General features: G+C 38.9%; 1 protein-coding gene across 1 annotated transcript in view; it reads left to right on the top strand.

The window, feature by feature from the left end:
• The window catches only part of LOC122795985 (cGMP-dependent protein kinase 1-like), a 1,306,845-nt gene that overhangs the window by 1,083,253 nt on the left and 198,584 nt on the right, over positions 1–25,008 (top strand). Inside the window, exon 14 of the mRNA XM_044064466.1 lies at positions 19,269–19,383. Coding sequence (XP_043920401.1) covers positions 19,269–19,383 — 115 coding nt within the window. The remainder of the gene's footprint in view (positions 1–19,268; positions 19,384–25,008) is intronic.

Below are 25,008 nucleotides of genomic sequence, written 5' to 3' on the forward strand. Positions count from 1 at the left end.
ACAGTTACAGTATTACCAGTATACCACAGTAGTCTTTGATGCCAAACCCATGCTTAACATATGTGCACAGTTGTTGATATAGGTGGCATACTGCTGTACTAGACTATACATGTTGCTAGATATACACGTATACCCTGTAACACAGATATGATTGAGTGCATGGTACAGGCATAATTACACACACATCAGACATACATACAACACACAAATGTATGGTAACCCAGATGAGCATTACCTGTGTACCATACAGTACTGTGTGTCACTACTTATAAAACCTTATGCCTGTGGTATGTAATCTGTGAGGACTACAGGGAAGACACAAAACAGTGTTTCCAAGCAATGTGAACATGCACCATACTGTACTGTTTAGGCCTACAGCTTCAGGTAGTACTACAGTTCATATGAGAGTTGGATTCACCAGCAGTACCACTCACTAAGCATACATGTATTGCTTTAGCCTACAATGGGACATCACAGTTGACAACAAGGGACTATGTCACACCATATGCCATACTACTTTTTCTGCCTAGCAATAGCATACACATCTTTTTCTGGGATCACAACTAGGGCACAAACTACCATGACAGAAACAATTTCACACTAAGCTATCACACCTTTACAGACCTTGCACACATTCACCAACACATTCTCCATCTCACTCAGTCAACCTCACATAGCAATTATTGCACTAAGTACATGTGTGTGTGCTTCGTGTCATGGGTAGGTGATACACTATTGGCCCTGGGGCCTACAGCAGCCTAGCCATATGCTACCCTGGCCTTTGACACACATGTAATTTAATTTCACTTGCCCCTGTCAACCAGAGCCACAAAGGTGATTCCCGGGATGTATTTCCTATCTCCCAAACAATCATCAGGAGTATTTATGACAATTGCTAATGAGGAGCGTTGTTTGCTATTGATAGGTGGTTTGTTCCAGAGTATGGCATGTCTCTGAGTTAGGACTCTATCCCTCCAGCATGTGCTGTTTAGTGAGCTGACAAGGTGTAGGGCCCTAGAGCGTGTATCTGGGAGGGATTGTAATATGTTTATGTGGAGGATGTCCAACAGCTATGGGTGTGTTGGGCAGAGGTCACCTCTGGGTAGGCACTATGCAACACAGTGTAGCTGTGGTTTTGTGAGTCGGTCTGCATAGGGCATCTGTTTGAGGCCAGTATTGCTCTTTGTGAGGTATGTCTGTGGCCTTTCCAGTTGCTGTAGTTGGCATTGTACTCTCTAATGGGTTTTAAGTGTGATAAGTAGAGAGGAACACTGACCTATATTTCCCTAGATGACACACCTTTTGTGATGACGTGTACCATGTAGACAGAGTACATGACCAGTGTGGCACTGTGATTATCAAAGGGGAGGCTACTGTCCACCTGTGTCCCATGTTCCCTTATCACACCTTCGGTGTTAAGTAGACTACCACCTATGTGGTAGTTAATGGGTACAGTGTTCTGGCAAGAAGGGATGGCACTGCAGTGTCAACACTGAGCTTCAGTCCATACCTTGGTCACCAGGCACCTGTCACAGTAAGTATGCCCCATGTCTCTCTCCCTCTATCTATATATATATCTGCATATCTATATATCTATATATATATATATATATATATATATATATATGTCTATATATCAATATATCTATATATATCTACATATCTATATCTATATATATATATATATATATATATATATACACACACACACACACACACACACACACACACACACACACACACACACACACACACACACACACACAACATACATACACACATACATATAAACATCCATTGCTGTACATATATATGTACATATAGGCACATATACAGTCCACTATTCATGGTGGGAATATCAATTATGCAACAGTTGTGCGATATACAGTTATGTAATAATATTGCACAGTATTGTGCAGACTGCATTGAAGGTCCTCAGCCCATGTAGCTTTAGCAGGCCTCACTGGCTACAACACTGCAAAAATGACAGAGCATACCCACAGCATTTAACCACCACATGTCATATACCAGCACTGCATGCTATTATCTTTTCCACACACTACAACCTACGTAGAAATATGCACATAACAGCCTTCAACAATGTATATATGTACACCCTTCACAAACAGTTGCAGTATGTCCCTTGCCCTATGCACATGTACAGATACATAGAGATACATACTGCTGCCACATATGGATGATTCGCAATATGTAGAGTACTCTTCATAAACATCTACTACATGCCAGGAAATACATATGTGTTACATACCTTTCATTTGTTTTGCTGTGTTCAGTTTGTTTTTAAAGGAAATTTCTTTTTCTCTGTCTGTTGCTCTTTCTTTTTCTGTGTTTCTCTGTCTGTCTTTGTCTGTGTCTGTGTCTCTGTCTCTATCTCTCTCTCTCTAGCTTTCTCTGTCTCTCTCTTGCTGCAATGAGATTATTGCATGTGTAGACAGCAAGTACAGCCTGCATTTCTAGGTATCTGCACATGTGCATGTGATGGCCTCTGCTCCAATTGGTGCCCACCATTTACTAATTGCATGCAGCCTGCTGTGTGGTAATTGCAGTACTCACTTTCATAGCAGCCCACTGCTATAAAATGCTAGGTTAGGTAGGCGTAGCCCTTTCAGCTTTCCAAAGTAGGGCCCATGCTTGTTTGCTGTGGACACCGTTGTGTCAGTCAAAAGGTTGGTATAGTTCTTATCTCTGAAGCTGGAGTTGTAGCCAGTGATTTGCATGTTGTACTCAAACATGAATGTCGCTGCTTCTAGTACACACTTGTCAGTGTAGACTTTTACTCACCCCTCCACATGCTTACACAAGATACATGGGAGTATGTACTTTCTTTTCTAATTAGACAATTAACTGCCATACAAAAGTAGTTACTGCAATGTATTCATATGGCACATCAACTGTTTGTGAACTACTATACTGTAAATATTAATTACCTCACTTCTGAACAGTTTGTTGTTTATTTGTGTTGACATTAGCATGGGCTGCTCAAGACAACTGGATACATTTCAGTACTGAGTATGCCTACCTACATCCTTGGTAGAGTCTGAATACACAGGTATATTGTTCTTTTGGGTAGGGGTGCAGAAGTACAGAGAGCATTATATATTATTGTGTGATGTTTATCTTGCTGAACATACAGGGTTGTTGTGTACCTGTTAGTCTAACAAGGCAAGTAGTCTGCGTCACTCCCACTTGTGGACATATCCAGATGGTAGCCAGAGGTTGGCCTATTACTCTTTGTCTGTGCACCACACCAGTCTTTTCTGCACTGGAACAATGGCATTGTCACAGTTGGTTGCTAACAGTACATGGTTACATCCTTTGATATTTCTGTGTTGTACTCCTACATAAGGGTATGCTTGTGGGACTCATTCAAAAGCTATTTGCAGAGTATGTAACAGCAGACAAGCTGGAATGCCTGTGTGTTTCTGCTTCTGCCAGGCCTCTGATACACTCAGGTATATATTTGAACAGACTCAAGGAAAGGTACATATAAGTGGTGTACACCTGTAATATATTACAGACATTAAGTTGAGACTGTGAGAGAATCAGAGCATATGTATTAATACACCTTTTCTGACGTGCATGCAGTGTGTACTATTACTTATTGACATTATTCATTACGTGTAATTCCCCACTTTTCGCCCTACCATCAGTACTTCTCTGAGGGATTCTGAGGGACAAAGCTAACATTTGTTTAGGAATCATGGACATCTCTGAAAAGCAGTCACAGTTGAGAAATATGGCCTCTGCCCTATTCAAATATGCCAGTGTTTATCCTGCTGTGATACTGTGTGGTGTTTGTAAAGTGCTACTGTAACATTATTTCCTGCTAGAATGGCTGGTTCTCTTTTCACAGTCATGTCATGCAATTCCACAACAACTGCTGGTAAAGATCCACAGAACAAGATTTGTGTTATGACATTCCTATTTTCCCTTTACAATCACTCATTGTAATGCATGACATATTTATTACAGCACCAACTTGTAAATTTGCTGTGGCCTAGTGGTACTTCATGCAGTCTAGTGTGTTCAAGGTCCAGGGTTCGCGACTGACAGAGGTGTTTTATTTTGCTGCTCAGCAGAACAAGGGCCCTGACATACAGAGTGACTAAGGCACTTTTAAGCAGTTGTAAGCGAGTTTGCGTGGCTTTGCGCGACACTTAGCAATACTTAGCTAAGCGCACGCATGTGCACACTCGCTCAAACACACTAACTACTGCTTAAAAGTGCTTACTCCTGCTAACCCCCGTGCTAATTTCTTTGAAAGAAAAGAAAATGGGGAGATAGGAAAGTGGTGAAAAAGGGGGCACAAAGAGGAAAAGACAGTAGGTAAACAAGCTTGGGATGTGCAGGATGGATGTAGGGAAAGTCCATAGCTGCCCATTTCTTTACCAGCAACAGCTGTGCATATGCAATAAATTTGGAGTGAAATTTGAAACCTTCCACCCCTGAGAGAGGGGTGAGGACAACAAAGTATGTTGTACTGCCAATTATAATTATCAGTTTACATGTCCAGCGGACATGTGTGCGAAATGGGCAGCTATGTATGGGGCGTAATTTTTTTGTGGGACCAGATTGCCCTTTTTTTTTTCAGGTGAGAGTGAAAAATGAGGTAGAGAATGTAGGTATATTTGTGGAGGTAGGTTGGGGAGGTAAACAGACAAGACAAACAAGATGCATACAGGGGTGGAGTATGACACATGGGGAGGGTGAACATAATTGACAGGGACGGATGTTTGGAAATCGCAAGCCCATGAGCCCACAGATGGTAACAGTGGAACAGAGATCCCCACCCATGGGCAGTCACCACTGCACCTTCACAGCCCCGAGGGTGGCTGTGCTGCGGGCTGCGTAGGACGGGCAGGCTCATCCGTGAGATGTGCCAGTCTCGCCTCTAGCTGGTGTAGGGGATCAGCGACTGAACACTGGATCTCCCTATGCACCACAGCCCGGACCCTTTGGAGGGTGACAGGTGGCCCTTCTACACCCACGCTTGCACGGGGGGGATGAGCCCCATCCCCTGCAGCACTTCCACCCGAAGGTGGCACAGAACCAATGTAGTAGGGGAGCCCAGGCTGGGCACCGGACCTGCTGGTGCCAGGTGCAATCGCCAGCTGAGGAGGGACAGGTGGGTCCACTGGGACTGGCCTTCCCATACGTTCTGTGATTAGGTGTGTTTAATTACAACATAAACAACAGCATTCCAAAATAGCTGTAACAGCATGCAGGAATATTCCCATTAACCCAATACACCAAGGTTCTAACAATTGAAAAGCAAGCATAACACATGCATATATTGAATGACAGTGGACATTCCAACAGCATGCAGGGATGATTGGTGGCAACAGGCCACCAAGACTGTGGTGTTTGAACAGGGCACATGCATCAAAGTAAATGCAGATATTTATAGAACAATAGGACATATGTCCAAACAAATGTTTTGAGATTAGACATACCCATTGAGGTGTGGAATTGCATTGTTTATGCACATACAGTAGGGTGTAGAAAGAAGCCTCAATTAACATCTTATAAGTACTTTTAGTCTATACTACATTCCTATTGACTGCAGGTGTATATCCCCTACATGTATTATTACACTTGCCAACATGCATTAGGTTGTGTAATGGGTTTGGCTAGTTCATTATATACCTGACCTATATCTGACATACTAACTGTCCAAGATGCAGATGTTACTGCTACATAGTTATTTATTTTATTTATATTTCTATATCTACATATCTGGATGTGTTCACGTGACATTTTCAGTGAAATTTTTACAGAACCCTACATTTCGTGTAGCACACTCACATTTCTGGGGAACACATTAACAAGCTACTCATGTGCCAGATTTACTTATGCATGCCATCCATTAACTGACTGTTGAGGACTGTATATATGCTTCAGAGCTACTGGCACTTCCATCAACCACTTTATATGGGACTGCCCAACTGTCGGTTAACAGCACTTATTACAACAGTACTATTTGTATAATGCAAGGTTACAACAACATTTCAAAGTAAATGACACAGACACACTCCAAGTATTATATCTTTATTAATTACATTACACACTTTTCCACAGGCTCTCTCCTTTATTTGATATTACAGTGCATACGGAAGACATATTCAAGACATATTATACCTTTATTAATAGGTTAGAACACTCTTTTTCTGGCCCGCTCACTTATTTTATATGACATGCAGAGATATTATTCCAGACATATTTTACCTTTCTTAATGTGTTACTACACTCTTTTTCTGGCTCTCTGACTTATTTTATATAGCAGTACATGCAGAGGAATTATTCAGGGCATTTTATGGCTGTATTATTGGGCTACAACACTTTCTTTCAGGCTCTCTCACCTATTTTATATAACAATACATGCAGAATAATTACTAACCCGCCTGGTGGCACAGCCTTAGCAGCCTATCTGCATAGGCATGCTGATTCGCAGCACGGACACCTGCAGCTGTGAAGTAAATGAAGGGATATTGAGACATACCTAACCATTATATAGACTAAATTAGCATGTCTTACATACTGCATTCCATGGCTACCAACTCAGTAATGGGGCATCTTGCCTGTCATGGGCCTCCTGTATCCATTGGTTCAGTAGGTCCTGCTTCCGTCTCTTCAGGTCTGCATTGTGGTGATGGACCTGCTCACCAGTCCGAGGAACGCCTGTGGCACTGATGAGATCATGAGCTAACCGGTTCCAAGCCTCTGCTTTGTACTCCATCCCTTGGAACTGGCCCTGCAGGAGTCTTGACTCATACGTTCATAGGTTCATAGGTTCATACTAGGCTATCTGTCCTAGGGCATTTATAAACCTAGCCAGAGTGTGTTTGGCTTTCACCACCCATTTTAAATTAATTTTGCTATGCCCTTTTTCGAGGTTAGTATACTGTGCTTCTGTCTAACAGTGACACAGAAGTGATACCCGGGGTAAACCTACGGTGGACAAGGAGCCACACCATGTATTTTGACTCCTCGATGCCCCAGCGTTGCGCTCGAAAGAGAGTACCCTCTCCAGCACCAGCCATTCTAACTGCAGATGGGACCTACAATCAGTTATGGTGAGTATTCTCGCCTATGGGGCTTAAATATGCCGCATTTTCCGCACTTTTTTGTGATTGGCCATTTTTGAAAAATCTTGGCTGACTGCAGACCTGCTTGGCAATGGTTAATCTATCATTTATAAGTATATGTATGTTAACAGTGGCTGTTTATCCTAAGCTGTCATGGCTTAGTGATTCAGTACTTTGATTATGGTGCACAGTGTCCTGGGTTCGAACCTTGTCATTGCTTTTTATTTTACTACTGTCCAGACAGGCTAGGGGGTGTGGCTGTGTTTAGATAACTTTGCTCTACTTTGCTTCACGTTGCCCTACGGTGCGCTGGTTGGCGCGTCGCGCACCTCCACGCAAACCGATTGCGCTGGGTAAAGCGCAATTTGGCTATGGGCAACTATTTTGCACTAGGTAAAGCGCTGCTTAACTACAGGCAACTATATTGCGCTAGGTAAAGCGCTGCTTAACTACAGGCAACTATATTGCGCTGAGTAAAGCGTTGCTTAACTGCGGGCAATTATATGTCAGGATCCTTTATAAATGTTCATTTTGTTCACTGATACATAGGCCATTTCAATTTTTTTAAGTAAAATTTTAATCATATATGTCAGAAATAATTTCATATACTAATTTAAAACATAAAATAGAAAGGGGAGTGGTGGGACTCGAACCACAAATGCCTCTTCTTTGTGTGAAGGCTCTACCACTATGCTATTGCTATTTGTTTTAATTTGCATAGACATTCCTTATTATGCTCTTCAATGTCGAGATTGCTAAGTGCAGCTAAGCAATGGGCACACCCGCACAAACATGCACAAATACGGGCAGCTATATCGGGAATTAGAAAAAAAAAATTTTAAGTTTTACTTTTTATAACTGTACTGGGGGTTTACAATGTCAGGGAGTGTAGTGTTGAGTACGTAGACATTTGAGCGGACTCGCTCATGTGTGTTGACATTTCACAATTCAGACACTTGCAGGGGTGTTGGCCTTTGGACTGCTCGGCAGTTGGACACGCCCCCTGCCTTCCTGCATGGTCCGTGTTAGACTTGGAGTGGAGTCAGCGTGCCCTCATGAATATGCATGGCACGCTGACGTCATACCGTTCAACTGCAGTCTCCGAGTAAGACTTATTTAGTCTTACATGGAGGATTCATGAATCCGGGGGTATATTTTCAATGGATGCCCACCTTTCTGCATCTTAATTTGCTTGGTGTTTATCAAAACATGTTAATATCTGGCAAATCATTGAGGATTAAAGTCATTAAGCAATGCCATATATTTGATTTTCAGACTTTATATAGGTCAAAAAATTCATTATCCTAGCAAGATTGTAAGTTTATAATGGCAGTATTTAAAAATTTCCATTAATGTTTGGCTTTTGTCACCCATTATTTTTTACCTTTGTGTGCACAGAGTCTGACAAAATAATCCTGATGATAAGCTGGAGAATAACACAGCGCAAATATGTGTAGAAATGCTGCATAAACAAATGTCTTAGCATGTCTGTATCCCTGTCTTCAAATATCTCCTTCTTCCCATTCCTATTGTCTTGTCAGCCTTTTTCCCCAGCATTTGTGGTAACACCTGCTGCTAAGCAGCACCTACAACTTATGGCAAATGACATTACACAGTTTATGGCAAAATCTTGCGCAGATTTGTTTTTGGCCATATTAGTCTGATACCCTTCGCACTACTATGCTTAGCTTCTCTGTGCTATGGAAAAACAGGCTGATAGCACTATGAGAAAACAGTTACTATCATCGCTTGTGCAGGTTACAGAGTTGAATGTACACTACATGGGAAATTCCAGTTGTAAACAGTGTTATCAAGCATGTTGCCCAGTAACTTATTTACTTCATAGTCTTTCTAGTATCCAGTTTTCCACCAGCATTCACATCCTTGGTTCCTCATGTGTTTCACAATCATTCACAACATGTTTATATATGCCAAGAAATTACTGCTGGACATTAGATGCAATCAAGCCTTTATGTGTTAACAGGCATAGTACAATAGGCACATTTGGGCAATATTGCTGCTATGCACACATAAGGTGATAGGATCAGTGTTGCTTCATTTCCATCCATATTATGAAGTATATTAATTATTAGTCATATGTCTGTGATAGATGCATTAACTGTATTACTCAGTCATGTTATACAAACACAGAATTGTATAACAACAAATGCAACATGCCTTAAAAACTTCTACAGTAAACAGATATGAGGTCTCTGGAGATATACACCCGTATCATCCATATAATGCCTAGTGTAATGTAAGTGTCATGAGAAATGTGTAAATCATGACACATTAAAAATTAACATACATCTCTGTTCTGCATGTGGTCAGAATCAAAACTATTTGTATGCCTATACATCTCATTTGCACAAAGGTTGTCTTGGAGCACCATAGACTACTGTTGATTCCTGTTCAAAATTCAAGACATCAAAATATAAATTACACATGCAGTACTGCTTTAAACAATTGCACAAATGAGCCTGTCAACATTGTGCTTCAGGGAGACATTTGCAAAAAATATTAATGTGAGTGGGTTATATAACTTCTGTCCGTGTTAATGGACTGTTATACTGAAGATATGTGTCTTTCAGTGTGCTGTTGACAAAGCACATCATTCTGTAGAGTTATGTCTATACTCCAACACTTACACTGGGAATTGGTGTACAATGGTGTAGAACCTTTTCATTCAGAATTTGAGTGTTATTGAACAGTGTAATGTCATACTTTTGAACTGAATGTTTATATTTAGAATACACAGTGTCTAAGCATGAGCATATACAATTGAAAATAATACCAGAAATAATTAATGTTTCCATACAATCATCCCAATGTGAATAGTCATGAATGTTTGGTTGTCAATCTGCTGTTTCACAAGGTTGATTGTCATTCAAACACAACATTATGACACTGGTACGTGTCAATCACACTAACAGTATGTACATGAATGACAGGATAGATAACTTGTCTGAGCTTAGGAATTACAAGAGATTACCAGGATAACAACCCCAAGAGCCTTTTCAAACCTAGCCATGTTTTCCAAAGGTGAGAATCAAACCCTTTACCTTGTATCTGTAAAGTAAATACCTTATGCATTATGCCAACCTAGTATATATGCATTATGCAATTACCTGTGATCTCCACATTGCTGTTACCATGTGTCAAGACATATGCCTTTTCATCCAAAACTGTAATGCACAATAACTTGCCTGCAACACAGTGATGTGGTAATCTTTGCAAATGTCCCTTTTTATATATTTAAAGTCTGACTTTTCCTATGGTGCTTGTGGTTAATACTGTGTTGTCCAGATTGCGTGAATAGATAGGTAGTTGTTCAAATAAAGCACTGACTGAGTTTCTGGGGTGTGTGTGTTTTTGTGTGCATTTGTATTGCTAGTTAGGACATTACTAGTCCACATGTCTGATATTTCCACTTCTATTCACAAAAAATATTTAAATTGGGAGAGGACTGTCCCCATCACTTTTATCCCAGTTTTAACACAAACATCTTCTATGCAATACACTGATGAGGTCATCCTTTCCAAAGTGCATTCTCTCAATATGGAAGTCAGATTTCTTCTGTGGCACATGTGGTTAATACTGTTCTCTGTAGACTGTATAACTAGGAAGTTAGGCAGTTTTAATCCAGCATTAGTTAAATAGTGTGACTGTGTGTAGTGTCATGCATGGTTGTCTCCATCACAATTACAGCTATGTATACTTCCACTTAGGACATATATTTTCACTGGCAGAGGGCTTCCGTATAAATTTCTAGCATCCACAGGCAAAACTCAGTTTTGGAAACATACTGGTTAGATAATGTTTCCAAAGCTGCACTATGTCACAACTACAGTACAATGTAATGTCTGCTTTGGCACTGGCTTTTGATACTTTGCTCTCTAGACTGTGTACTTAGAGAGCTAAATGGTTTGATTTTGGCACTGATTGTCTGCTGTCAATATTTGTGTTTCTGTCTTGTGCTGTTTAGAAAAGGCTTCACATACTTATAAAATGTGTAGTTGTACAGTGTTACTGAGCTCTTCCACCACTTTCTTTTCTTATTACCGGAACCATCACCTTATTAAGCAATCATCCATTCACACATGCACTGTCACAATTGTAAAATAACATCTCATGTGGTGCTTGTGATCTTAGTTAAGTAGTCAGTTAAAACCCAACCATTATTCCTTCGACTCAGTTGTGTCAGTATAACTGTGAATGTACATATATGTAACAATGTTGTCACCCAGCTATCTGGTATGCATGTGTATAGCTGAAAATTTCTCTTACTATAGTTTTTGTCCATTTGTCACAGGGAAATGCTTTGTTTATCAAAGATGATGTAATTTGAGGAAATTTGCCTTTTCTAATGGTAGTGGTAAGCCATCTCCTCTGGCATGAGGAAATAAGACAATGTTTTCTATGGTGTTGCTTTAGTAAGCCAATAATTTGAATCCATGATTATCTATACATTTTGCAAGATTGGGATTCTACAGTCACAATGACAATCTGGGACTCTGTGTGTATAAAACAATGTGGATGGAAAAGACTGGCTTGGCCAAGCAACACTGATACTGGACTTTTCACAGTTGTGTGAATATTAACATAGTTACCTGCTTTTCATCACTCTGACAAATAAAAAGTCCTTTGTTACTTCACACCTTGTTTTATGTTATTTGTGACAAATTATATTGCTATCTCCTGTGGCAGATGCAGTCAATACATAGCTCTGTAGAGTGTGTAGTATGAAAGGCAGGGGGTTGAATCTGGTCACATCTATCTATGAGATAATTGTATCAGACAGGTGTGGCTTAGGCAAAGAAGTTAGTTATGGCACAGTCAGAGGGAAACAGTTTAAGGTCTCACATTCCAAATTAAGGGATCCATACACTGCTATAACACTGTCAGTGTTGTTTTGTATATTCACATAAGGCAAGCCAGCCTTACAATTCTTTAACCTGTGTGTGTTCTAACATTAGTCATGTGGATGTAATTTATTACCTTTCATCTCTCCCACTGTATACATTCCACTGGCAGAGTACTTCAATCCAACTTCCACACATGTAGCTAGGCATTCTCAATATGTTGTTGTGTCTTTCGGCTTTTCCCGGTTAGGGGTCGCCACAGCAGAACTGTGGTCCGCTAATGATTGGCAGTAGATTTTTACATGGCGAGTTGCCAGCCCTGACACACAACCTTCAACGAAGGTACGTCCATTCATGCATGTCTCCACACAAAAGGCGCTCTAGCTGAGAATCGAACAGGACAACATCTTACTGTGAGGCGACAATGCTACCGCAGCACCACCACCGCAGCATGATCATATGAATAACTCAAATATTACTAAGCATGCCACAGATACTTATCATAGTATCCGTTTATGTAGGTTTTATGACTAATTATAATAATGTTTATCGTTAATATACAACACATGCTTGGCGAGTGCATGTTTGCATGTACAATAACCTTTCAATGCTTACAAGAGACAATAAACAACAAAGAAATGCCCCTTTTAAAGTGCATGAGAGAACAGCTGTAGGTTTAGTTTAATTATGTTTATACACAATAAACTGAATAACACAGCATGATAAGCAGTACCTGCAATATATGCAGATATCCACTAATGTATCTACTAATCCTGACAACTGGTATGTAAGCTCAGCACGTTCTAAACATTTATCACATTTACCCCCCTTTGTTACACTGTAGCACTGTTTCCCTCTCATACTTATTGTCAGCATTTGCATTTTGATTTATGTACATGGGTCAATTAAAGTGAACAGGATAATGTTATTACATCAACATAGATCATTTATGTCAAGAATTCTCTATGTGCACTCATCACAATTATTTTTATTGTCTGACTACAGTTTTTCTGATTATTTTCCCCTACTTCTTGTTTGTGCAGTAATCCGTATAATACCTCTCAACATCTTAGAGCAAGAAATCTGGACAAAGCGATACAAAATGGGGGGCCAAAGCACCCAAAATAGGGACACTTTTTAAATATTGCTCTTACAAGCTTAGAAAGTTGATAGATTAACAGGTTTTGCATTAGCATGAATTTTCTGAAGGGTGTGAAGTCTGAAACTCAAATGCCTGTCTTTATTTTCTGACTTCAGCTCTCCATGATTTGCCAGAAAACCACAATTTTATGAGAAACAGACCAAAAATATGAGGCAAAAATTGGACATTCTGTGAAAATCTGTAAAGTTGAGAGGTATGATTCCTATATCCAAGTGTAGCTTCCACATCTACATTCTACTGCATCTTTAATTCTTACATGCTCATTTACTAGGTTGGCCTGATGGCAATACCTGTTGTTTCTATTGTGTGCTTGAGCCTCCAATCACCTATTTCAGGCCACTAATACTTGTGCTGGCCATGAACAGGTATTACTAAACATGTTGGCTTCCTTAGCAGCTTGCATATTAACAGCACTGCTACCAATTACGCTAACATGTACAAATCATGAAGGCTTAGTAGGAAGTGCCCAGAACTGTTAGCGAATCACTGGGATTAACTAAGAAAACTGTATCCCCCTGTGAGAAATACATTTATGTATGCTATGAAGTATGCAAGGGCCATCATACCTAAAACTTATTGCAGAACGTTAATTAAAATGAACCACTGTAGTAACCTTTTCCACACAGATGTACATCTGTCTGCCAGGGCATTATGAAACTGTCATAAAAAACACACTGTACACGTATAATAAATTAGCAAGACAAAAGACATTCTACTGATTGTTTTTGATATTCGAAATGGCAAACTTTCATAAAATTGTAGGACTGTAGTCCAAATCCGAATGGGACTGAGGATTCTTTTTTAATTCAGAATTCATCTTTATAACTTTCAGAGGGTCTATATTAGATAAAAGAAAGTTTACCTTAGTGAATGCTCTAATAATCGAAAATCCTGGACATTGAACTTGCTATTGTGGGGGGATGTGCTACCCCCCACACCCCCAACTAAATATATATACCAACTCCGAGATCACACTACAGTGAGGAAAGGGCAAATATTCTGATCTTCACTCTACCTCGATCTCACAAACAGCATTTCGAGATCTGGGATTTTCAATTATTAGAGCATTTTCTAAGGTAAACTTTCATTTATCTAATATAGACCCCTTTCAGAAAGTTGATGGCTAAGTCAAAGCAGTCATGAATGTCCTATTTTGAACGTATTATTTCAATTTGATTTGCAGTATTTAAGGAAAGGCTCTAAAATTAAAATATATTTTTTCTCAAAATCATGATAATGAAAGTATAGCTTGAACATAAAAAATACCAAAACAGCTTGATTTACACATGCTATTCCAGGTGACATATGTGTGTGTATATATATATATATATATATAATATATATATATATATATATATATATATATATATATATATATATATATATATATATAATTATAAATTAAATATATATTTATAAAATGTGTGTGTGTGTGTGTGTATACACACACACACACACACACACATATATATATATATATATATATATATATATATATATATATATATATATATATTCATACTAAAACCCAAATGTCTGAAACCTGATGATCTACAGTGATAAAAATTAATGCCCAGAAAACATTCAAGGGCAAAATTTGTAAACATTTTTGAAGACCCTCACAACTTGGAGGGTATGCCAGCCACACCTCCAAACATAGGTATACAAACACTGCAGTTGCACAAACATAAAGAAAGGGGAAGGGAGAAGTTTCACACTTTAAATCAATCACTTCCAAAACATGCATAGAAGCTGTACCACACAGTGATTTTCAAATGGAAAGCAGCAACTGGCAGTTTGGTCTGTAGGGTGAAAATCATGGAACAGTAAGTTGGTAATATGTACAGAATCTCAACAGTCTGCTTTTTAATCAGATAAGAAAGTTCCTCTTAACAAGCAACCTAGGAACAGTAAATGGTTAAATGACTTGTTCAAACTCATTTCTTCAGAAAAGAGAGGTTAGGTGAAAAAAATCCAACTAGGCATCAATCCATATGTTGCCAGATGGGTAGCAAACGGGCTCGCTGATATAACCCACCAAGTCAAAATAGGGGACTCCACCTCAAGCAGTAGCCGCTAATGAGTGGTGTACCCCTAGAGACTGGTCTTGGGACCTCTGTTGTTTGGGATATACTTTTCTGAGGTGCAGGCCAAAACCAGTGGGCTATGTCTGACCAAGTTTGCAGATGACTGCAAGCTGGGTGCTGTCATCAATTCCCCTAGTGATGTGGACGTGATATAAGAGGGTCTCATCCAAACAAATGACTGGTGCCAGAAATATGGCCTCATACAGAATGCCAAAAAGTGCATCATCATCCCCTTTGGGGATGGTTTACCTTTACATGTGCGTATTGCACAAGGGCGAACAGCAATTTTCCGAAAGGCAGTCTGCAAAGTTTGCAAACACCGAATGGAAAAAGGTTGCACATGCAACATTTTGGATTGCACTATAGTGGGGATCGGGACATGGTTCCTTTCTCCATTGTAGTGTGATCTCAGAGTTAGAATAATAAAGTAGGGGGGGATGTGGGGGGCACAGCTTTACACTTTGTTTTTTTTATTTTGTTTGACATAAACTGTTCGAAAAACACTGAATCTGCTTTTTGAATTACTGTTTTTCGAACATTAAAGACTGTCAACGTTTTAACTTTTGTGGTTTTGAGTCACTCATATGAGCACTCGAACCACTGTGATTCGAGTTTTTAAAGATAAACCTTTGGGGACAGTGACATCCCCACACATTATCAATTTAATAACAAGGTACTAAACACGCAATCATTTGTGAGGGAATTGGGCACCCAGGTTGATAACAAACTGACTTTTGACCACCATATTGCCTCTGTTGTATGGAAAACTTTCCACATGACCCACCTCATTAGTAAAGGTATCTCATCCAGGGTAAAGGAGGTCATAACATCCCTGAATTCTTCCTTTATAACACCCATTATTGAGTACAATGCCCCTTTCGGCATGAACCTCACAAAGCACATGCAGCAGTTGGAGAAACCACAGAGGTTCCTCACCAGGAGAATCCAGGGCCTCAAACATCTACCCTACACAGATAAGCTAATGGCCCTGTCCCTTTACTCAGTCTCCTACAGAACCCTCAGAGGTGACCTCTGTCTGGCATACAAAGCAGTCTCAGACCCTGCCTTGATGGGACTGCCACACATCCACAAGTCAAGCTCCACTCGTGTAACCCACACATGTGACCTCAACCTGGACTGTGACATCAATAGGACTTGTTGGCAGGACAGATTTGTGTCCCAGAGACTCCCCCTTCTGTGGAATAGACTCCTTGTTCACGTCAAGCAGAGTACCTCATTAACCCTTTTTAAGCACAACCTAGATAACTGGATGGGGAACAGAAAATACACCCTGGGATTCCATCTGTGTCCCTGCTGGACATGGGCATGGGTGCTGACTTGTCAGAACATGGGTTAAATTCTTGGCTAGGCTTGTAACAGCCTCAGGGACAATAGCCTAGTAACTTCCTATGATCCTATGATCCTATGACTGCTATAGGATCTGAATTAGTAACATGTAGTCTTAATCCTCTGCACTACATCGCCATTTTGGTAAATTATTCTTTTCCATCTATCTCTAGTTAATCAATCATAAATTCTTGGTGAATTCAGTTGACAAACTATTTTTGTATAAACTCAGAAGTTAAATAAAAAAATGTATCTTCATAAACAATTGCAACGTTTATATCAATATTTTTTTCACAAACTGATTTGTGTTTACACAGTTTGCTTAAGTTTCAGATTTAATTTAGGAAAAAAAAAACACTTATCTACTGAGTTTCTTTAATATGACTTTACTTACAAAATGATATGTTGAAATGGTACAGGCAGTCTGGAAATCTGGCACCAAATTGCTTCTTTAAAAGTACAGCCACTTATCTGCATTGCAGTTTGAGTATAGATGCACTACAGATGTTACAGTTGAAAGGAAGATGTCCCACCAGCAAGAGATATTTGACATTTTTTTCTGAGTTTCCTGTGGCTGCTGCTATCATACAAAAACTAAAAAGAAATACATTAATTTATGTACTGAGGTATTGTGAATTCACTGATGTCACAGTGGCATTTTGCAGCTCTCAGAAAAAAAAGTCATAAGGCTGTCTAAACTGAGACATAACATTTTTTATTAAACATTCTTAAAATATGTTGCAGGTAATGGTAAGGGGAATTCCTACCTCCATGTGGTTCTTACTTAAATTTGTTCAAATGTTTAGGTAAATCACTGTTTTCTGATTTTGCATGTATGACATTCTGTTTAGTCTACTTTAGTTGGCTCCTAAGTTAAGCCAGGTTACGTTTTTTTCCAGAAAATGCTTCACTTATTGGCGGTCTTAACTTTTTCAAAATCTGTCTTTCTATACTGCCAAAATAAGTGATGTTTTCCCAAAATCCATTAGTAAATCTTTCATAATATCTATACCAGTAGGCTCCCTAATGTGTACTAGTTGTGTAGGCTCGTACTGAGAAACGGTAAATGTAATATATTTTTACTCATGATAGATGGTTAATCTGCTGCTCATCTTGTACTGCCTTTGAAAAATCATCTATGCCTGTCATATCTTGTAGGTAAATAATGTTCTTTACTGCAAGGATACTGAAATTACCCATACTCAGCATGTTGCCCTTACTTTCCTTATATTCTAACTTGGGGGACGACCAGTTTCCCCTCTCTTTTTTTAAACTTCAGAGGTATATAACACACAGCAATCTATTCGTAAAAGCTCCTCTTTTCTACTCATACTGCATGGGGAGGTTTTCTTTACTGCTCAGCCAACATCCTCCTTCCTATGACACATATGTAGTAATGACAATCTAGGTATATTTCTATATGTTGTGTCCCCTATTGCTGAAGTGCTGTTAGCAAAATCCATGGTTGCATACCTAGGACCCTATGTCTCTGAAGAAGGGCCAATGAGCAGCACCATCTCCAAGAAAGTAGAGCTGACCACTGAATATTTGGCTCTCCACTCTGCTTGTTGGCAACAAGGACAGTAAAGTCTAATGTATCATAGTCATAACACTCAATTTTTCTTTCTGCCACTAGACCAACTCTACCCCTTTTGTTTATCATTTCCAGCCTTGTGTGCTCACAGTTCAGTTTTTCTTTTAATCAACTCTGAATTTGTCTGTAAACTAACCTCCTGAAATTTAAGAAACCACAATGACCAAATCCACTTCTCAGATATCCACATCACAGGATTGCATCAGATTAGACTGACGTGACCCTTATTACAGGAACCCATACTATTGTTCATCCAAGTTATTTTGCCTTACAAAACCTCACAGACTACTACTCAGAACTGCATCTCCAGTATCCACTCTTAAACAGCAGAACCAGTGTTGCCTTTCTATAATTTGGAGCTATTGCCCCAGTCTCAAAGAAAATTCTACATATCCTACTTGATGTAATTCCATGTAGAACATAAAGTCACTGTTCAAATAGCAGATGGAATACAATTGTTGTGTAGTTGTAAATGAAAACTTGCCATAATAACTGCAAAATAAGACCTCTAACATGCATTATAACATTTATTTGATTCTGTCCTGACTAGGTAATATGATATAAGAAGAGTACTGCATCTAATATTTTCTAAGCAAATCTATTGTCTTATTACATCCATCAGGATAAGACTTTTTTACACTATGCCATTTGCGTACACAACCATAGTTTACACAGACCCCCCACACATACATGTACACACACACATACACACACACACACACACACACACACACACACACACACACACACACACACACACACACAAACTCACGCACACACACACACACACACACACACACACACACACACACACACACACACACACGCACGCACACACGCACACACCTATACTTTTCACTGTTAAAATGGTAGCATGAGAACAGTGTATGGAAGACAGTTCATAAGACTAATAAGACAATTTTGGGCTATTTTGTGACTGACAATGTGTTCTTTTCTATTGTACATATCAGTTGTCTGTTATGCCAGGTGTTACAGTAACACTGAATGCATCAGCTGAGACAATATGCAGCACATACCGCAGTTATCAGCTAGCTTTGTTTTTCATTAATGATGTATCCTTTCTACTTTAGGTGAAGAATGAAAAGAAAGACCATTTTGCTTTAAAAAAGCTGAACAAGAAGTACGTGGTTCAGTCTCGTCAGCAGGAACATGTGAAGCTTGAGAAGAAGATATTAGAAACAGTTGAATGCAACTTTATTGTCAAGTAAGCATACCATACATTTTTATGGGGTGCATAATATTATCTTGATGGACATAAATGTTGAGAGTCATAAAGTCAAACTTTAGATAGACATCAAAGTCGGAAATGTCAGTGTACTGAGAAACAGTAAACCTGCATACTGCAATTGTGGTATATCAGGGTTTGGAGAGTTGGCCCTTTGCCCACTGTAGTGCAATTTCAGAGTTAGTATATATCATTTGCAGGAGGTGTCCCCCTATATATATATATATATATATATATATATATATATATATATATGGTTCCCCCTTCAGAAAGTCGAACGGCTGAAATCTCGAAATGCATATGGCCGCGACCATAAGCTCAAAATTTCAGAAGCTCAACCTTCTGAATGGGGATTGGTATACAGCGCAGAATGAGAGATTTCCCTTTCTCCGCTGTGGTGTGATCTCGGAGTTAGAATAAATAAGTAGCGGGGGGTGCAGGGGGGCTTGCCCCCCTGCAGAAACACTGTTTTGTGCTTTCTTGCTTTTTTTTTTCTTTCCCTTTCAGAAGGTCGAGCTTCTGAAATTTGAGCATATGACTTCGGCCATATGCATTTTGAGATTTCAGCCATTTGACCTTCTAAAGGGGAACCATATATATATATATATATATATATATATATATATATATATATATATATATATATATATATATATATATATATCTACTTCAGTAGATCGAGATATAAGAACACCGAAGACAACATAACCGAGACTAAAACGCCAAAACCACACAAAACCGAAAATGCAAAATGTGGAATAGTATATATTCGAAAGCTACTAACTAGCGTATGTTATCTGTGACTAGTAATATGGTATGAAACTGTATATTAGTTCACCAGTTTCTACAGTAAATCAGAAAGATAAATCATTGCACCTAATTTGAGCTGTGCAATGTTATAAAAGGGTATACCACTTTAACCTGTTGTACTACGTACCAGAAGGTTACTGGAAAGTAAAGATGGCTGATGTGACGTACGACGTTCCAGGAAGTATTGGAACTGTGTATGAAACGAAGCGGTCACAGAAAGGAAAGCATATGCTTGTTGTGGACGGCTATCTCTATCATTTGGAAACATCCTGTAAGTCTAAGAAATACTGGGCTTGTAAGTACAAATGTAGAGACAAATGTAGAGGAAGGGCTGTAACCATTCATGTTAATGATGGTGAGGAATTATGCAAGTCGGTCGCCCATAACCATGCTGGGGACCCTTGTGAGATAGAGAAGTATTCAGTGTGTAGTAGTTTAAAGCAAAGGGCTGAGCTATCAAGAGATACACCGTGTTTAATTGTGGACGATGTGCTTGCTTCCACATCATTAGACTTAGCTGCAAGTATGGCTAGTAGGAAATGTTTGTTGCAACAGATTATGAGAGTGCGTAAGAAACACTTTACAGCAATGATGGATGATTGTTTAACATTGGAAACCTTAGATGGTACGCTTTTTCCATTGAAGGATGGAGTGTTTTTGCAAAGGAAATCTGTTGATGTTGCCAGTAATACTGTTGTGATAGTGTTTACCATTATTAATAATCTGTATGATATGTCCAGAGCAACAATTTGGCTAATGGATGGAACATACTTTAGTAAAGGGACTGTATGTAGACAGCTATACAGCATTCATGGATTAGTTAACTACAGAGCTTACAGTAAGTCAGTACCCTTGATGTTTTCACTGATGTCTAAGAAGTCCTTAAAATCATACAACATGATGTGGAACTGTCTGTTTGAAATGATGGCAGCAGAAGGATTTGAAATCAATGTCAGCTATGTGTTGTGTGATTTTGAAATAGCAGCTTTAAAAAGTGTGAGACTGAATATTAATGGGGCTGTTTTTTTCCATTATGGCAGCAATATCTGGCATAAACTGCAGTCTCTTGGGTTAGCTGGGTTGTACAACAGTTCATATAGATTTCAATTGTCCGTGAAGTGTTTGGCAGTGTTAGCGTTTCTGCCAGAGGATGAGGTGTTGCCTGCCTTTCAGTTACTACGTGCTAATTTTCCTCCTGAGGGCTCTGATTTGCTAAAGTATTTCTCAGACTGGTATTTATTGGGGAAGCAGAGAAAATTCACTACTAGACATAATGTAGTGTCTAGATTTCCACCTTTGTTTCCTGTACAATTTTGGAATGTGTGGGAGTTGAATGCTTTATTTCTGCCACGTACCCAAAACTCTGTAGAAGCGTGGCATAGGCGGCTGAGATGTTTGTTGGGGAATCGTGCAACGGATTTGCGTGTTATGATGTTCATTTTAGCCAGGGAACAGAACAGAGTAGATGAGTTGAGAATCCGGATGTGTGCAGGCTGTCCACCATCACCTAAGAAACACCGGTTACTGCAGAGGCAACGGACAGTTTGAGTTTTTGTTGGAACACAAACCAGATTACTCTGTGTTGGAGTTTCTTAAAGCCATAGCAGCACTACTGAAGATATGAAATACGTGTACTGCACTGATGGGAAGAATTGTCATTGGTTTGAGTGCTTTTATTATGGAGATGTCATGTTTTTGAGCACTGTTCTGTTGGAACTGTACTGTGGAAAATGGCAGTATGGTGTATTGCAAGTAATTCTTTTGCAACACGAACATACGTATCTGTAGATGCACATGTGGGTGTTTTGTGAGCGTTTTCAATAAGTTATGGCATTGGATGGGAGTGGTACATCACGTCACATCATCTGGTTATTTTTGGTGTTTTGTGCTTTGGTTTTTTGCTGTTTCAGTTAAGTAAATTCAGTATTATTAGGTTCGCACATGTTCATTTTCGGTTTTGTGTGGTTTCGGCGTTTTAGTCTCGGTTATGTTGTCTTCGGCGTTCTTATATCTCGATCTACTGAAGTAGATCCATATATATATATATATATATATATATATATATATATATATATATATACATATATATATATATATATATATATATATATATATATATATATATATATATATATATATATAAAATGTGTTTTTGTCTTTTGATTTGCATAAAGTGCATTCTGTAAAGAAAATGAATTGGATACTTTATAAGAGACATTTTCCTGGAATTACTAAATAAAAACATCTTTCATAGTCTGGAAAATGTCCTGCATGTGCACTATTAATATGATAACACTGATTGTTGTTAGTATACAGAGTTATACCACTGTACTTCCCTTAAATCTAACCAAGTAATGCCATTAAGGGAAAAGTGCAAACATTTTGCAAACAACTAAAATAAAAATACACAGCTGTGACATTAGTACAAGTTTCATGATGTTGTCTTTTATCAGTAACACACTTACAACTTAAATGTCCGATTCAGTTTTACAGACCGATACTGACTGGTGTGCATATTAACTCTCTGATTACATTAAAGAAAAGCATATTGATAAAAGGAAATGCAAACTAAATTAGACTGACAGGGATGTTGATTTATACCACACCCGTTTCACCTAATGATATATATTGATAAGAACAAAAATCCATATTGTGTATAATGTACCACATTACTTAGTTTCAGTCACTCGTATCGTCATAATCTGTTTATTTGTTTGGATTCAATAACCATAGAAGAGCACTTATCTCACTGGACGATCTTCAGGCTCAGTCTGAGAAAACAGCAAAAAGCAGATTTGTAAAGACAAAGAAGTAAATGAGAAATATGGCAGTGCAATGATTAAAGTTGTAAGTAGCACACATTCAAAAATTGCAATATATATATATATATATAAAGAGAGAGAGAGAGAGATAAAGATATAGAGATATATAGGCAGGTGTGTGTGTGTGTGTGTGTGTGTGTGTGTGTGTGTGTGTGTGTGTGTGTGTGTGTGTGTGTGTGTGTGTGTGTGTGTGTGTGTGTGTGTGTGTGTGTGTGTGTGTGTGTGTGTGTGTGCAACTACAGAAGAATTTCTCCTATAGCTCTGGAGATACTTGACTATATGTATTGAAAATCCTCCCATGTTCTTCACATCTACTATTCCCATGTCATATATAATAGCAGTGTATAATGACATAACCGGTGCCTTATTTTCCTTTATTATATGTGATATGTGCAACTTTCTTATCATTAGCCATATACCTGGTACTTGGCATTCATATTTTTCACCACAGAGATATGTGTATCAGCTCTTCTTATGTGGCATTTTCTGTTGTTAGATTGCCTTGCTTCCCTGGCACAGACTAAATCTAAGCATTGTGTTAACACTCCTTTTTACTTAGATCCATTTTCTCCTTTTTCTCAGTCTTCCTCAGTACTTACAATCTCTCCCTTCTCTGCTTTTGTTTCCTCATTGCTGAAGCTACTTAATATTCATCTCTGTCTTTAGACTTGCACACATTATCACTAGTATTATTTTTCCTACTGATTGCCTTCATATTATCAATGTAAACCAGCAGATCCAGTTTCACTTTGAGTTAGTCATAGCAAACTGCAGTTCCCTGTAACTGTAGTTGTAGTATGCAACATAGATAATTATAGTCATTTAGGTTCATAGGTAGTTACCATACATGCATTCCAGGAGACCACTGATGAACCCACACAATTTTTTCAACTGCTCTAGGTTATTTTTTGGTTAACTGAATTATTTGGGGTAACACAGTAAGCAGATGAACAGAAACCCTGGACAACAAAGAGCAGATCATTAGCAGCTCAGACTTAAATCCTCTGCACTGTCAAAGCACTTCTAACCACAGTAGCCGTATATGCAGTGTTTAACGATGCTAGTGCAGGTTTTTGAACCAATAAAACACCACTACATTCATAATCAGATGTAGAATTATTAAAATAGATTTTGCCTAATAAAGATAAAGAAATTGAAGAAAAAAACATTATTTTAAAGAGGTAAAGTCTCCTGCATGTCCTAATAGAACCCTACCTCCTACTTATAAATTATTTCTTTATGGACAAATCACTTCAGACAAATGTAATAATCTAGTAAGTAAAATTGCTTCTCAGTGCAGAATTATGAAAAGAGATTTATTTTGGTTGACAAGTAATTTCACACATGAGGGAGCATGAAGAGTGAATAACTGAGTACAATTTATCTCAATATTTACCAGCAATATCCCCTGGGCGGCTGAGAGCAAAACTAGAGCAGAGCAATATAACACAACCAGCTCCTTCAGGTAGGAGAGCCCCAGATCATGAATAGACATGTAGATTCATACTGAAAGCCTTGATTATTATTCTATACCAGACAGGAAGGCAATGAAGGCTGTGAAAATAGGCATGATATGCTGGCAACAGGATGTACCAGAGGAACAAAATAATCGCACAAAAAGAAAGGCCTGAAGATACAAATTGTGGAGGAAGAGCTGCAAGAATAAGAACAAAAAAAATGGAAGCTAGTGAAACCTGAAAAGAAGAAACATGGAACAAATACCCTCAGCAGCCCCAAATGCACTCTTTGAAAACAACATCCACATCAACACATGCAGCCACATCTCATGGAGCCTCACCTTCTAAGCCCATCAGGCAAGCCACCACATAAGCCAAAATTCTGGTCATTGGAGACTCCATTGTGAGGCTCCCTTTGTCAATCTCACCAGGCAGAGTAAGGAGAAAGTCATGTTCAGTTGCTTATCAGGGGCTAGTATCCACCACATTAAGCATGCACACAGGTCACTGGACCA

Source organism: Protopterus annectens, chromosome 2.part2, assembly GCF_019279795.1.
Source record: "Protopterus annectens isolate FY-2018-M chromosome 2.part2, PAN1.0, whole genome shotgun sequence".
Taxonomy (NCBI): Eukaryota; Metazoa; Chordata; order Ceratodontiformes; family Protopteridae; genus Protopterus; species Protopterus annectens.